The sequence below is a fragment of the Babylonia areolata genome, chromosome 10 (assembly GCF_041734735.1).
Source record: "Babylonia areolata isolate BAREFJ2019XMU chromosome 10, ASM4173473v1, whole genome shotgun sequence".
Lineage (NCBI taxonomy): Eukaryota > Metazoa > Mollusca > Gastropoda > Neogastropoda > Buccinidae > Babylonia > Babylonia areolata.
Genome location: NC_134885.1, coordinates 15,001 through 32,500, shown reverse-complemented (window position 1 = coordinate 32,500; position 17,500 = coordinate 15,001). Strand labels below are relative to the sequence as shown.

The 17,500-nt window shown below is 46.3% G+C and overlaps 1 protein-coding gene across 1 annotated transcript in view; it reads left to right on the top strand.

Moving 5' to 3' along the window:
* Positions 1–13,775, top strand: part of LOC143286673 (1-deoxypentalenic acid 11-beta-hydroxylase-like) — a 25,853-nt gene extending 12,078 nt beyond the window's left edge. Inside the window, exons 6-8 of the mRNA XM_076594309.1 lie at positions 5,822–5,906; positions 6,133–6,337; positions 11,604–13,775. Of these exons, the coding sequence (XP_076450424.1) occupies positions 5,822–5,906; positions 6,133–6,337; positions 11,604–11,726 (413 nt within the window). The 3' untranslated portion in view covers positions 11,727–13,775. The remainder of the gene's footprint in view (positions 1–5,821; positions 5,907–6,132; positions 6,338–11,603) is intronic.
* Positions 13,776–17,500: the final 3,725 nt, after the last annotated feature.

Sequence of the window (17,500 nt, the reverse complement as noted above, 5' to 3'; positions counted from 1 at the left end):
TGGGTACGTACACACACCTACCTGCTACACTGGGTACGTACACATACCTACCTGGAACCTGGGGTACATACATACACCCACCCACTACCCTAGATACGTTCTTACACCTACCTGCTACACTTGGTACATACATAACCCACCCATTACCCTAGATGCGTTCATACACATACCTGCTACCCTTGGTACATACATAAACCCACCCACTACCCTAGATGCGTTCATACACATACCTGCTACCCTTGGTACATACATACACCCACCCACTACCCTAGATGCGTTCATACACATACCTGCTACCCTTGGTACATACATAAACCCACCCACTACCCTAGATGCGTTCATACACATACCTGCTACCCTTGGTACATACATACACCCACCCACTACCCTAGATGCGTTCATACACATACCTGCAACCCTGGGTACATATACAAACCCACCCACTACCCTGAGTACCTTCATACACATACCTGCTATACTGGGTACATACATAAACCCACCCACTACCCTGAGTACCTTCATACACATACCTGCTATACTGGGTACATACATAAACCCACCCACTACCCTGAGTACCTTCATACACATACCTGCTATACTGGGTACATACATAAACCCACCCACTACCCTGAGTACCTTCATACACATACCTGCTATACTGGGTACATACATAAACCCACCCACTACCCTGAGTACATTCATAAACCTACCTGCTATACTGGGTACATATATAAACCCACCCACTACCCTGAGTACCTTCATACACATACCTGCTATACTGGGTACATACATAAACCCACCCACTACCCTGAGTACATTCATAAACCTACCTGCTACACTGGGTACATACATAAACACATCCACTACCCTGGATTCGTTCATATACCTACCTGTAACCCTGGGAACATACATAAACCCATCCACTACCCTGGGTACATTCATACACCTACCTGCAACCCTGGGTACATACATAAACCCACCCACTACCCTGGGTACGTCCGCACACCTGCCTGCTACCCTGGGTACATACATACACCCACCCGCCACCCAAGGTATGTTCATACACTTTCCTGCTACCCCAGGCACATACACCCACCGACTACCCTGGGTACGTTTATACATCTACCTGGTAACCTGGGTACATACATCCACCCGCCACCCTGGGTACATACATACACCCACCTGCCACCCTGGGTACATACATACATCTACCTGCTACCCCAGGTATGTACATACATACATCCACCAGCCACCCTGGGTGGGTACATTCGTTTACCTGCCATCCTGTGTTCTTTACACACTTTGCTGCCGCCTTTGGTACATACATCTATCTGCCACCCTGGATACATGCCTGCCAGCCTGGGTCGGTACATACACCTACCTACCTACCACTCTGGGTACATATATGCACCTATATTCCACCCTGGATACATACATACACCTGCCTACCTACCACTCTGGGTACATACATACACCTTTATTCCACCCTGGGTACATACATACACCTACCTACCTACCACTCTGGGTACATACATACACGTTTATGACACACTGAATACGTACATACACCTACCGACCTACCACTCTGGGTACATACATACATGTTTATGACACACTGGATATGTACATACATCTACCTACCTACCACTCTGGGTACATACATACACCTTTATGACACACTGGATACGTACATACATCTACCTACCTACCACTCTGGGTACATACATACACCTTTATGACGCACTGGATACGTACATACATCTACCTACCAACCACACTGGGTACATACATACACCTTTATGACACACTGGATACGTACATACATCTACCTACCTACCACTCTGGGTACATACATACACCTTTATGACACACTGGATACGTACATACACCTACCTGCCAACCACACTGGGTACATACATACACCTTTATTCCACCCTGGGTACATACACCTTTATAACACACTGGATACGTACATACACCTACCTACCCACCACTCTGGGTACATACATACACCTTTATGACACTGGATACTTACATATACCTACCTATCCACCACTCTGGGTTACATACATACACCTTTATGACACTGGATACGTACATACACCTACCTGCCCACCACTCTGGGTACATACATACACCTTTATGACACACTGGATACGTACATACACCTACCTACCCACCACTCTGGGTACATACATACACCTTTATGACACTGGATACGTACATACACCTACCTGCCCACCACTCTGGGTACATACATACACCTTTATGACACACTGGATACGTACATACACCTACCTACCTACCACTCTGGGTACATACATACACCTTTATGACACACTGGTTACATACATACACCTACCTACCTACCACTCTGGGTACATACATTGACCTTTATGACACACTGGATGCGTACATACACCTACCTACCCACCACTCTGGGTACATACATACACCAATATGAAACACTGGATACATACATACACATACCTACCTACCACTCTGGGTACATACATACCCTTATCTACTAGCCACCCTGTTCTGTGGGTGTTCAGGGAAGAAGATGTAGGAGAAGTTGAGAGGTATAGGGTGAATCAGAAAGGGTGTGGGGGGGAAGGGGTGGGGGATGGAGGGAAGGGGTGAATCAGAACGGGTGTGGGGGGAAGGGGTGGGGGATGGAGGGAAGAGGTGGGTGGGGAAGGGGTGCAGGATGGAGGGAAGAGGTGGGGGGGAAGGGGTGGGGGATGGAGGGAAGGGGTGAATCAGAACGGGTGTGGGGGAAAGGGGTGGGGGATGGAGGGAAGAGGTGGGGGGGGGAAGGGGTGGGGGATGGAGGGAAGGGGGAAATCAGAACGGGTGTGGGGGAAAGGGGTGGGGGGTGGAGGGAAGAGGGGGGGGGGGGAAGGGGTGGGGGATGGAGGGAAGGGGGAAATCAGAACGGGTGTGGGGGAAAGGGGTGGGGGATGGAGGGAAGAGGGGGGGGGAAGGGGGGGGGAATGGAGGGAAGAGGTGAATCAGAACGGGTGTGGGGGAAAGGGGTGGGGGGTGGAGGGAAGGGGTGGGGGGAAGGGGTGGGGGATGGAGGATGGGGATGGATGTATCTTCATTACAGCATAAGTGAATCATTCATAGATTAGACATAGTAACAAGTTAAATATAACGAAGTATATTTGCTTCCTAATCGGTATCCCTCGCCGAATAAATACTTCAGAATATAAGCACAGTGTTCAGATTCCTGGAGAGCATACTTCAAGATAGGAAGCTAAACAGAGAAGCAGGCTAAAGACCAGAGTCCAAGAGGCCGACTCTGTCAACTATCTACTTGCACCCCTCCTGAAGCACCCAAACATAACTGTAGAAATCCGAAGCCGAACTGATCAACGCAGTCTTGTCCCCACCCGTACCTGTCAGCGTCAGACCTGGGCTCTCAACAAAGCCCTTGAATGCAAACTCACAACTTGTGAGATGAGATGTTTCTGTTACTCCCCCACCACCTTCCCCGTTACTCCACACACACACACACCTTCCCAGTTATTCCTCGCAGCACCTGCCCTGTTACTCCCCCCCTCCCCCACCCACCCACACTTCCTGTGACTCCCTGCAACAACCCCCCCCCAACACCTTCTCTGTTACTCCCTGCAACATTTTCCTGTGACTCTCCATAACACCTTCCTGTGACTCCCCCCAACATCTTCCTGTGACTCCCCCAACATCTTCCCTGTTACTCCCCCCAACACCTTCCCTGTGACTCCCCCCAACACCTTCCTGTGACTCCCCATAACACCTTCCTGTGACTCCCCCCAACACCTTCCTGTGACTCCCCATAACATCTTCCTGTGACTCCCCCCAACACCTTCCTGTGACTCCCTGTAACACCTTCCCTGTGACTCCCCCCAACACCTTCCTGTGACTCCCCGTAACACCTTCCCTGTGACTCCCCCCAACACCTTCCTGTGACTCCCCGTAACACCTTCCTGTGATTCCCCCCAACACCTTCCTGTTACTCCCCGCAACCCCTTCCTGTGACTCCCCCCAACACCTTCCTGTGACCCCCCCCCAACACCTTCCTGTTACTCCCCGCAACACCTTCCCTGTTACTCCCTGTAACACCTTCCTGTGACTCCCCCCAACACCTTCCTGTGACTCCCCCCAACACCTTCCTGTTACTCCCCGTAACACCTTCTTGTGACTCCCCGTAACACCTTCCTGTGACCCCCCCCCCAACACCTTCCTGTGACTCCCCATAACACCTTCCTGTGACCCCCCCCCCTCCCCCCCCCAACATCTTCCCTGTTACTCCCTGCAACACCTTCCTGTGACTCCCCCCCAACACCTTCCTGTGACTCCCCCCAACATCTTCCCTGTTACTCCCTGCAACACCTTCCTGTGACTCCCCCCAACACCTTCCCTGTTACTCTCTGCAACACCTTCCTGTGACTCCCCCAACACCTTCCCTGTTACTCCCCGTAACACCTTCCCTGTTACTCCCTGCAACACCTTCCTGTGACTCCCCCCAACACCTTCCCTGTTACTCCCCCCCCCAACACCTTCCTGTGACTCCCTGCAACACCTTCATGTGACTCCCCCCCAACACCTTCCTGTGACTCCCCCCAACACCTTCCCTGTTACTCCCCCCAACACCTTCCTGTGACTCCCCCCAACACCTTCCTGTGACTCCCCATAACTCCTTCCTGTGACTCCCCGCAACACCTTCCTGTGACTCCCCCCAACACCTTCCTGTGACTCCCCCCAACACCTTCCTGTGACTCCCCATAACACCTTCCTGTGACTCCCTGCAACACCTTCCTGTGACTCCCCCCAACACCTTCCCTGTTACTCCCTGCAACACCTTCATGTGACTCCCCCCCAACACCTTCCCTGTTACTCCCCGCAACACCTTCCTGTTACTCCCCCGCAACACCTTCCTGTGACTCCCCCGCAACACTTTCCTGTGACTCCCCCCAACACCTTCCTGTGACTCCCCCGCAACACTTTCCTGTGACTCCCCCCAACACCTTCCTGTGACTCCCCCCAACACCTTCCTGTGACTCCCCCGCAACACTTTCCTGTGACTCCCCCAACACCTTCCTGTGACTCCCCCCAACACCTTCCTGTGACTCCCCCGCAACACTTTCCTGTGACTTCCCCCAACACCTTCCCCCAACACCTTCCTGTGACTCCCTGCAACACCTTCCTGTGACTTCCCCCAACACCTTCCCTGTTACTCCCTGCAACACCTTCATGTGACTCCCTGCAACATCTTTCTGTGACTCCCCCCAACACCTTCCTGTGACTCCCCGCAACATCTTCCCTGGCACTCCCCGCAACACCCACATCTTCCTGTCACTCCCCGCAACATCTTCCCGGTGACCCCCCCACAACACCAGGAACCCCTGTGACTCCCCGCAACATCTTCCCGGTGACTTCCTGCAACATCTTCCTGTGACTCCCAGCAACATCTTCCCGGTGACCCCCACAACACCAGGAACCTCTGTGACTCCCCGCAGGTTTGATAAAAGAAAAAAAACAAAACAAAACAAAAAACAGAAAGAAAAGTAGACCGAATATAACATCTTTCACAGCAGTGATTTTTGGCCGAAAGACGAGCAGTCAAATGAACTGTAATGATAAGGAGAAAATAACATTCAGTGGGATGCACAAGAGTTGGGAACATTAATTTTTCATAACCATTTGCAGTCTCAACAATGTCTTTGCCGTGGAAGATTTATGATGTAACAAGTTGAATCGGCTTCTTTTTAAAACTGAAAATCCTCCCACGTGACGTCAGTGCGGAGAGATGACATCCCAGCTTACTGTGCAGATGTGGACCTAGACAAGGATGTTGTGCTGTGTGAGGTTCCCTATGGCGGCATGCTGCTGATCAACAACATGATTCCTCATCGCAGGTACCTTTGTCTGTCTGTCGGTCAATCTGTCTCTCTGTATATCTGTCTCTCATTTTGTTTTGTTTAGCGAGAGAGAGAGGGGGGGAGTGTGTGTGATCTCATAAACCAACACGCTGTTAGGCATGCTGTAATGATTAAAGTACCGACGTCTGGCATTGATTACGTGGGAATCTTTAACATGCGTATTCTTTCCTCTGTGTGTGTGTGTGTGTGTTCGTGCATCCAGTTTGCCCAACGTGTCGGACGAAATCCGATGGAGCCTGGACCTGAGGTGGCAGAGGCCGGACAAGGACGTGGGCTTCTACGGCATGAAGCGGGGAGTGCTGATGAGGACACGGAACAGCCCGCATCTCGCCATTGACTGGGATAGCTTCGACAGCGTGGACCGTGCAGTGCAGGCCAAGAAGACCATGGGCAGTCTGCAGACTGAGGTCAGAGAGCTTTTTGTGTTTAGCAAACTGGTCAGTGCGCTTTTGTGTTGAACAGACTGAGGTCAGTGAGCTTTTGTGTTGAACAGACTGAGGTCAGAGAGCTTTTGTGTTCAGCAAACTGAGGTCAGAGAGCTTTTGTGTTCAGCAAACTGAGGTCAGAGAGCTTTTGTGTTCAGCAGACTGAGGTCAGTCAGCTTTCTGAAGAATGGGGTCAGAGAGCTTTTGTGTTCAGCAAACTGAGGTCAGTGAGCTTTTGTGTTGAACAGACTGAGGTCAGTGAGCTTTTGTGTTGAACAGACTGAGGTCAGAGAGCTTTTTGAAGACTTAGGTCAGAGAGCTTTTGTGTTCAGCAAACTGAGGTCAGTGAGCTTTTTGAAGACTTAGGTCAGTGAGTTTTTGTGTTGAACAGACTGAGGTCAGAGAGCTTTTTGAAGACTGAGGTCAGAGAATTTTTGTGTTGAACAGACTGAGGTCAAAGAGCTTTTTCATGATTGAGGTCAGAGAGTTTTTGTGTTCAACAGACTGAGGTCAGAGATTTTTGTGTTCAACAGACTGAGGTCAGAGAGCTTTTTGAAGACTGAGGTCAGAGAGCTTTTTTAAGATTGAGGTCAGAGAGCTTTTTGAAGACTGAGGTCAGAGAGTTTTTGTGTTGAACAGACTGAGGTCGGAGAGCTTTTTGAAGACTGAGGTCAGAGAGTTTTTGTGTTGAACAGACTGAGGTCAGAGAGCTTTTTGATGATTGAAGTCAGAGAGGTTTTGTGTTCAGCAGACAGAGGTCAGAGAGTTTTTGTGTTCAGCAGACTGAGGTCACAGAGCTTTTGTGTTCAGCAGACAGAGGTCAGAGAGGTTTTGTGTTCAGCAGACTGAGGTCAGAGAGGTTTTGTGTTGAACAGACTGAGGTCAGAGGGGTTTTGTGTTCAACAGACTGAGGTCAGAGGGGTTTTGTGTTCAACAGACTGAGGTCAGAGAGGTTTTGTGTTCAACAGACTGAGGTCAGAGAGGTTTTTGATGATTGAGGTCAGAGAGGTTTTGTGTTCAGCAGACAGAGGTCAGAGAGGTTTTGTGTTCAGCAGGCAGAAGTCAGAGAGGTTTTGTGTTCAGCAGATTGAGGTCAGAGAGGTTTTGTGTTCAGCAGATTGAGGTCAGAGAGGTTTTGTGTTCAGCAGACTGAGGTCAGAGAGGTTTTTGATGATTGAGGTCAGAGAGGTTTTGTGTTCAGCAGGCAGACGTCAGAGAGGTTTTGTGTTCAGCAGACAGAGGTCAGAGAGGTTTTTGATGATTGAGGTCAGAGAGGTTTTGTGTTCAGCAGGCAGACGTCAGAGAGGTTTTGTGTTCAACAGACAGAGGTCAGAGAGGTTTTTGATGATTGAGGTCACAGAGCTTTTGTGTTCAGCAGACAGAGGTCACAGAGGTTTTGTGTTCAGCAGACAGAGGTCAGAGAGGTTTTGTGTTCAACAGACTGAGGTCAGAGAGTCTTTTTAAACTGAGTTTGAGTTTCTCAAGGAGGTGTCACTGCATTCGGGCAAATCCTTATATGCTGCACCTCATCTTCTAGGCAGATGTGCATTTCTGTGCCCTGTTCTATACAACACGTCTTTCTGTGTCCTGTTCTATACAACACGTCTTTCTGTGTCCTGTTCTATACAACACGTCTTTCTGTGCCCTGTTCTATACAACACGTCTTTCTGTGCCCTGTTCTATACAACACGTCTTTCTGTGTCCTGTTCTATACAACACGTCATTCTGTGCCCTGTTCTATACAACACGTCTTTCTGTGCCCTGTTCTATACAACACGTCTTTCTGTGTCCTGTTCTTTTCAACACAACACGTCTTTCTGTGTCCTGTTTTATACAACACGTCTTTCTGTGCCCTGTTCTTTTCAACACCACACGTCTTTCTGTGTCCTGTTCTTTTCAACACAACACGTCATTCTGTGCCCTGTTTTATACAACACATGCCTTTCTGTGCCTTGTTCCATACAACACCACACGTCTTTCTGTGCCCTGTTCTATACAACACACCACGTCTTTCTGTGCCCTATTCTATACAACACACCATGTCTTTCTGTGCCCTGTTCTTTACAACACCACACGTCTTTCTGTGCCCTGTTCTTTTCAACACACCACATCTTTCTGTGCCCTGTACTATACAACACAAACCGTCTTTCTGTGCCCTGTTCTATACAACACAAAACGTCTTTCTGTGCCCTGTTCTATACAGCACCACACACCTTTCTGTGTCCTGTTCTTTTCAACACACCACATCTTTCTGTGCCCTGTTCTATACAACACAAAACGTCTTTCTGTGCCCTGTTCTGTACAACACAAAACGTCTTTCTGTGCCCTGTTCTATGCAACACACCATGTCTTTCTGTGCCCTGTTCTATACAACACCACACGCCTTTCTGTGTCCTGTTCTTTTCAACACACCACGTCATTCTGTGCCCTGTTCTTTCCAACACAAAACGTCTTTCTGTGCCCTGTTCTTTCCAACACAAAATGTCTTCTTGTGCCCTGTTCTTTTCAACACACCACGTCTTTCTGTGCCCTGTTCTATACAACAAAAATGTCTTTCTGTGCCCTGTTCTATTCAACACCACACGCCTTTCTGTGCCCTGTTCTTTTCAACACACCACATCTTTCTGTGCCCTGTTCTATTCAACACCACACGTCTTTCTGTGCCCTGTTCTATACAACACAAAACGTCTTTCTGTGCCCTGTTCTATACACCACACGCCTTTCTGTGCCCTGTTCTATGCAACATAAAACGTCTTTCTGTGCCCTGTTCTATTCAACACCACACGTCTTTCTGTGCCCTGTTCTATGCAACACAACACATCTTTCTGTGCCCCGTTCTGTTCAACACCACACTATACAACGCCACACGTCTTTCTGTGCCCTGTTCTATACACCACACGCCTTTCTGTGCCCTGTTCTATTCAACACCACACACCTTTCTGTGCCCTGTTCTATACAGCACCACACGCCTTTCTGTGCCCTGTTCTATTCAACACCACACACCTTTCTGTGCCCTGTTCTATTCAACACCACACACCTTTCTGTGCCCTGTTCTATTCAACACCACACACCTTTCTGTGCCCTGTTCTATTCAACACCACACACCTTTCTGTGCCCTGTTCTATTCAACACCACATACCTTTCTGTGCCCTGTTCTATTCAACACCACACACCTTTCTGTGCCCTGTTCTATTCAACACCACACACCTTTCTGTGCCCTGTTCTTTACAACACCACACGCCTTTCTGTGCCCTGTTCTATACATCACAAAAGGTCTTTCTGTGCCCTGTTCTGTGCAACACCACATGCCTTTCTGTGCCCTGTTCTGTCCAACACAACACATCTTTCTGTGCCCAGTTCTATTCAACACCACATGCCTTTCTGTGCCCAGTTCTATACAACACCACATGCCTTTCTGTGCCCTGTTCTATACAACACCACACGCCTTTCTGTGCACTGTTCTATACAACACCACACGCCTTTCTGTGCCCTGTTCTATACAACACAAAAGGTCTTTTTCTGTTCCCTGTTCTATACAACACAAAACGTCTTTCTGTGCCCTGTTCTATACAACACAACGCCTTTCTGTGCCCCTGTTCTTCAACACACACATCCCTTCTGTGCCCTGTTCTTCAACACCACACGCTTTCTGTGCCCTGTTCTATACAACACCACACGCCTTTCTGTGCCCTGTTATCAACAACCTCGCATACAACACACGCCTTTCTGTGCCCTGTTCTATACAACACACACGCTTTCTGTGCCTGTTCTATTCAACACCACACCTTTCTGTGCCTGTTCTATCAACACCACACTTTCTGTGCCTCTGTTCAACACACCACAACACCTTTCTGTGCCCTGTTCTATACACACCACACGCCTTTCTGTGCCCTGTTCTTACAACACCAACACCCTTTCTGTGCCCTGTTCTATACAAGCACACACACCTTTCTGTGCCCTGTTCTATTCAACACACACGCCTTTCTGTGCCCTGTTCTATACAACACAAAAGGTCTTTTTCTGTTCCCTGTTCTATACAACACAAAACGTCTTTCTGTGCCCTGTTCTATACAACACAAAACATCTTTATGTGCCCTGTTCTATTCAGCACCACACACCTTTCTGTGCCCTGTTCTGTACAACACCACATGCCTTTCTGTGCACTGTTCTATACAACACCACACGCCTTTCTGTGCCCTGTTCTATACAACACCACACGCCTTTCCGTGCCCTGTTCTGTACAACACCACATGCCTTTCTGTGCCCTGGTTCTATACAACACTACAAGCCTTTCTGTGACCTGTTCTATACAACACCACATGCCTTTCTATGCCCTGTTCTGTACAACACCACACGCCTTTCTGTGCCCTGTTCTATACAACACCACACGCCTTTCTGTGCCCTGTTCTATACAACACCACATGCCTTTCTGTGCCCTGTTCTATACAGCACCACACGCCTTTCTGTGCCCTGTTCTATACAGCACCACACGCCTTTCTGTGCCCTGTTCTTTACAACACCAAACACCTTTCTGTGCCCTGTTCTATACAACACCACACGCCTTTCTGTGCCCTGTTCTATACAACACCAAACACCTTTCTGTGCCCTGTTCTATACAGCACCACACGCCTTTCTGTGCCCTGTTCTATACAGCACCACACGCCTTTCTGTGCCCTGTTCTATACAACACCACATGCCTTTCTGTGCCCTGTTCTGTTCAACACCACACGCCTTTCTGTGCCCTGTTCTATACAACACCACACGCCTTTCTGTGCCCTGTTCTATACAACACCACACGCCTTTCTGTGCCCTGTTCTATACAACACCACATGCCTTTCTGTGCCCTGTTCTATACAACACCACACGCCTTTCTGTGCCCTTTCTATACAACACCACACGCCTTTCTGTGCCCTGTTCTATACAACACCACACGCCTTTCTGTGCCCTGTTCTATACAACACCACACGCCTTTCTGTGCCCTTTCTATACAACACCACACGCCTTTCTGTGCCCTGTTCTATACAACACCACACGCCTTTCTGTGCCCTGTTCTATACAACACCAAACACCTTTCTGTGCCCTGTTCTATACAACACCAAACACCTTTCTGTGCCCTGTTCTATACAACACCAAACACCTTTCTGTGCCCTGTTCTATACAACACCACACGCCTTTCTGTGCCCTGTTCTATACAACACCACACGCCTTTCTGTGCCCTGTTCTATACAACACCAAACACCTTCTCCAGGAGGACCAGGACCAGTTCGAGACGACCATCCAAGGCCCCTGGATGAAGAAGTGGGAGATGGTGCACACCAATCGACACACTGACAAACTCGACGAGGGAAAACTGACCTGGCACAAGAGCTAGATGCAAGAGGAAACGAAAGCAAACAACGACATTGATATTAACTGGATCAAAGCGATGTTGGAAATGTTTCCGCTGAAACCTTGTTCTCTGTTAGAAGGGTGATCACAGCCCAATATTGATGTGAACCCTCCCCACCTCCCACCTCCCTCACACACCCCGCCCCGGTGTTTGAAGGGAAAGGGAAGTTTATCCGGTTAGGGATTTTATTCGCTTGCACACTCACACTCACACACATACTCTCTCCCTCTCTCTCCCTCTCTCTCTTTCCCTAATGTGCTCCTCTCTCTGTTCCTCTGTCCCATTTTGTCTGCCAGTCAGTTGCGTCTAAATCAGTTTTTTTTCTTAGAAAAAAGATGTGTGCCTTTTCTTCCCTCTCTTTTTACCCCCCCTCCTACCCTGCTGCTTGTTAGTGATGACTGATTGTAGATTCAGATGCTTGTTAGTGATGACTGATTGTAGGTTCAGATGCTTGTTAGTGATGACTGATTGTAGGTTCAGATACTTGTTAGTGATGACTGATTGTAGATTCAAATGCTTGTTAGTGATGACTGATTGTAGATTCAAATGCTTGTTAGTGATGACTGATTGTAGATTCAGATACTTGTTAGTGATGACTGATTGTAGGTTCAAATGCTTGTTAGTGATGACTGATTGTAGATTCAGATACTTGTTAGTGATGACTGATTGTAGATTCAGATACTTGTTAGTGATGACTGATTGTAGGTTCAAATGCTTGTTAGTGATGACTGATTGTAGATTCAGATGCTTGTTAGTGATGACTGATTGTAGGTTCAGATGCTTGTTAGTGATGACTGATTGTAGGTTCAGATGCTTGTTAGTGATGACTGATTGTAGGTTCAGATACTTGTTAGTGATGACTGATTGTAGATTCAAATGCTTGTTAGTGATGACTGATTGTAGGTTCAAATGCTTGTTAGTGATGACTGATTGTAGATTCAGATACTTGTTAGTGATGACTGATTGTAGATTTAAATGCTTGTTAGTGATGACTGATTGTAGATTCAAATACTTGTTAGTGATGACTGATTGCAGATTCAGATACTTGTTAGTGATGACTGATTGTAGGTTCAGATGCTTGTTAGTGATGACTGATTGTAGGTTCAGATGCTTGTTAGTGATGACTGATTGTAGATTCAAATGCTTGTTAGTGATGACTGATTGTAGATTCAAATACTTGTTAGTGATGACTGATTGTAGATTCAAATGCTTGTTAGTGATGACTGATTGTAGATTCAAATACTTGTTAGTGATGACTGATTGTAGATTCAAATTCTTGTTAGTGATGACTGATTGTAGATTCAAATACTTGTTTGTGATGACTGATTGTAGATATAAATGCTTGTTAGTGATGACTGATTGTAGATTCAAATACTTGTTAGTGATGACTGATTGTAGATTTAAATACATATTTGAGATGACTGATTGTAGATTTAAATGCTTGTTAGTGATGACTGATTGTAGGTTCAGATGCTATGACTGATTTTAGATTCAAATGATTGTTAGTGATGACTGATTGTAGATTTAAATACATATTTGAGATGACTGATTGTAGATTTAAATGCTTGTTAGTGATGACTGATTGTAGGTTCAGGTGCTATGACTGATTGTAGATTCAAATGATTGTTAGTGATGACTGATTGTAGATTCAAATGCTTGTTAGTGATGACTGATTGAAGGTTAAAATGCTTGTCAGTGATGCCTGATTGTAGATTCAGATACATATTTGAGATGACTGATTGTAGATTCAGATACTTGTTAGTGATGAGATATTGTAGATTCAAATGCTTATCAGTGATGCCTGATTGTAGATTCAAATGCTTATCAGTGATGCCTGATTGTAGATTCAAATACTTATTAGTGATGCCTGATTGTAGATTTAGATACTTTTTTTTAGATGACTGATTGTAGATTCAGATACCTGTAAGTAATAACTGATTATTGATTCAAATACTAATTAGAGATGCCTGATTGTGTACCTACTTTTTCACAGTTTCTGAGAAAATAATAATAAACTGTTGGACTAATGTTGCTTCACATCATAAAGTAAAATGCTGTACTCAGCTCCTCCTTTCTTAAGAAGTTTAAAAAATTTTTTTTAGTCGAGACATTTCTAAGCATGAAAAACTAACGCCAACTGTTTTGTCACCATGCAGACTTTTCTTTGCGCAACTTGAAAACAAATGCAAAACACTGTACCATTTACCTTGGAATTACCCCCCACCCCCCACCCCCTCAACCCTACACACACTCTTGCACAGGTATGCAGAATCATACAAGCCTATAAAACAGCTAAGGGCTTGCTTGGCATAAGAAATATTCATTAAGATTGATATTAGATTCACTCACAGTTGGAGTATTACGCAAACTGGTTGGCAACGAGTTCCTTTAAAACAATTCACACATATATATGTATATATATATATAAATCTCTCTCTCTCTCTCTCTCTCTCTCTCTCTATATATATATATATATATATATATATATATTCGTGAAACAAAATCCACGTTTTCCAACTGTGTTCACTTGACGGTTTTGGAAGTTTAAGTTCTAGTTAAGAGCTTTTCATGGGATGAACGAAGAGTGTGGTTCGTGAAAAGTGAAGCAGAGAGAAAAATGGGAAGTAACCCACGGAAATAGTCAAGGACAAGAACTGCAACTTTGTTTTCACATCGAAACTTAACGTGGAGCCAGTGCAGTTCTTTCAAAAGCGATGATGTGTGTTATCGTATCTTTTTTTCTATTCTTTTGATACAGACTTTCAACACACGCTCTCTACCTTTGGATTATTCTACAGACATAACTGACTCCCGTTTCGTCGACGATTCAATGGCACACTGGTGAGAACTGAGCGCCCTGAGTGCTGAACTTTGGTGACGTGAGAGCAGTGCCAGGTCTGAACATGAAGGGTTAAAGAATTATTATAGGTCAAAGAATTATCAGTGCACTTCGTGTACTTTTCAGTGCTGTAATTTGATTTACTGAACAACAGTAAAGCAGGAAAATCCAGATATACTTATAGGGTAATGACTGACTCCCTTTCCTGTCAGTTCTTGAAGTCTTGTGTTGAAGAGGTGACATTGTCGTCTTCGCTTTGGCGTTGCGGTCAAATGGACTCGCTCTGCACTGCGATACTAGCTGCCTTCTGAAGGACCCTTAACAAGCTCCGGAACTGAAGTGCTCGCGCACATGCACACAGACTTTCTCTCTCTCTCTCTCTCTCTCTCTCTCTCTCTCTCTCTCACACACACACACACACACATACACACACACACGCTCTCTCTCTCTCTCTCACATATACACACGCTCTCTCTCTCTCACACACACATACACATGCTCTCTCTCTCTCTCTCTCTCACATATACACACGGTCTCTCTCTCTCTCTCTCACATACACGCTCTCTCTCTCTCTCTCTCATACAAAAGACTAATTTTGCTTCCACATATGAGCCTAAAAAATATATAAAAATGAATTAAGTACTGAGTGCCTGAACATTGAGCAAGCCACGTTATATTTCGTCAGTTTTCGCTTTCTCTCTACCCCAACCTCCCCGTCCATTCATCCCCCCTCCCCCAAACCCCCCACCGGCCCCTCCTACCTCTCCCACCTCCACCCTTTTCCAGATCCTCGACCCCCCACCCCACCCCCCGCCCCCCGGTTTTCCTTGTCTGCGTTTTCTTTTTTCTGTGCGCCAAGCGATTAAACAGCAATATGACCGTGAAACAAGTTAGGATACATACATAAAAGGCAGGCAGTGAATGCAGATATGATTACATATAAAAGGCAGGCAGTGAATGCAGATATGATTACATATAAAAGGCGGGCAGTGAATGCAGATATGGTTACATATAAAAGGCGGGCAGTGCGTGACTGCGAAGTCAACTTCACCTGACGTGTCCCGTGGCAATGTCAGTGAAGGACATACCAGCTGATTTTTGTTCGTATTGCTACTTCGCAAGCTTTCTTTGTCTGTCTCGGCATTTCTCTCTCTCTCTCTCTCTCTCTCTCTCTCTCTCTCTCTCCCTCTCTCTGTGTGCGCGTTCCTGTGTGTGTGTGTGTGTGTGTGTGTGAACCTGTCTGTCTGCCTCTGCGTCTCAGTCCGTCTGTCTGTCTCTGCCTCTGCGTCTGTGTGTGTGTGTGTGCGCGCGCCTCTGCGTCACTGTTAATCTGTTTCTCTCTCAGATAATCTCTTTCAGTCTCTATCTCCATGTGTGTGTGTGTGTCCCCACCTCTCGCTGTGTGCAGATGCCCACTGTTGAGGTATATATTTGGCAGGTGACACAAAAAGTGTAACTGTTGTTTCCAAGTTGACCAACATTTTACACGAATAGTTTCAAGGTGACCGGCATTGTTAACTGCACGCAATTTGACCGATTTCGGACCTGAACGGGTTTGCATGCTTCAGCTCTGCGCGCGCGCGTGTGTGAGTATGTGTGTGTGTGTGTGTGCGTGTGTGTGTGTGTGTGTTGGTCCGTCCGTCTATCTGTTTGAGAGAGATGAAGAGAGAGAGGACACAAACAGACACGTATACACACAGTCACACACGGACATATAGACACACAGACACACACACACGCACATACACACACACATACATACATATATACATACACTGCAAAAACACTGCAAAAACACTACAAACACACACATACATATACGCGCACGTACGCACGCACGCACACACACACACACACACACAGAACGTCCCTCGAAAAAGAAAATGCGATTTTCACTCCGACCAAATTACTGCCTCCAACAAGTACAACATACAACACACAGTACATCCTACAACACCGCCATACAACAACATCATACAAATGCACAATACAACACCATTCAACAAGGCCATGCAACAACGCCATACAATTGCATCATACAACACCATACAACATCATACAACTGCATCATACAACACCATACAGCACCATACAACTGCACAATACAACACCATTCAACAAGGCCATACAACAACAACATACAACACCATACAACTGCATCGTGCAACACCATACAACTGCATCGTACAATACCATACAATTGCATCATACAACACCATACAACCGTACATTACAACACCAGACAACACAATACAACACCACCATACAGCAACACCATTCAACAAAGCCATACAACACCATACAATACCATACAACTGCACATTGCAACACCATACAACTACATCATACAACACCATAAAACTACATCATACAACACCATACATCTGCACATTACAGCACCATACAACACCATACAACTGCATTATACAACACCATAAAACTGCATCATACAACACCATACAACTGCATCATACAACACCGTACAACACTATACAATTGCATCATACAACACCATACAACACCGTACAACTGCACAGTACAACACCATACAACGTCATACAACACCAAATAACTGTACCATACAACAACACCATACAACTACATCATACATCACCATACAACTGCATCATACAACACCATACAACAACACCATACAACTGCATCATACAACGGCATCATACAACACCATACAACACCGCCAGACAACAACACCATACAACTGCACCATACAACAACGCAATACAACAATATACAACTGCACCATACAACATCATACAACAACATACAACTGCACCATACAACATCATACAACAACTTGCAACTGCATCGTACAACACCATACAACTTACAACTGCGCCATGCAACATTATACAACAACTTACAACTGCGCCATGCAACACCATACAACAACTTACAA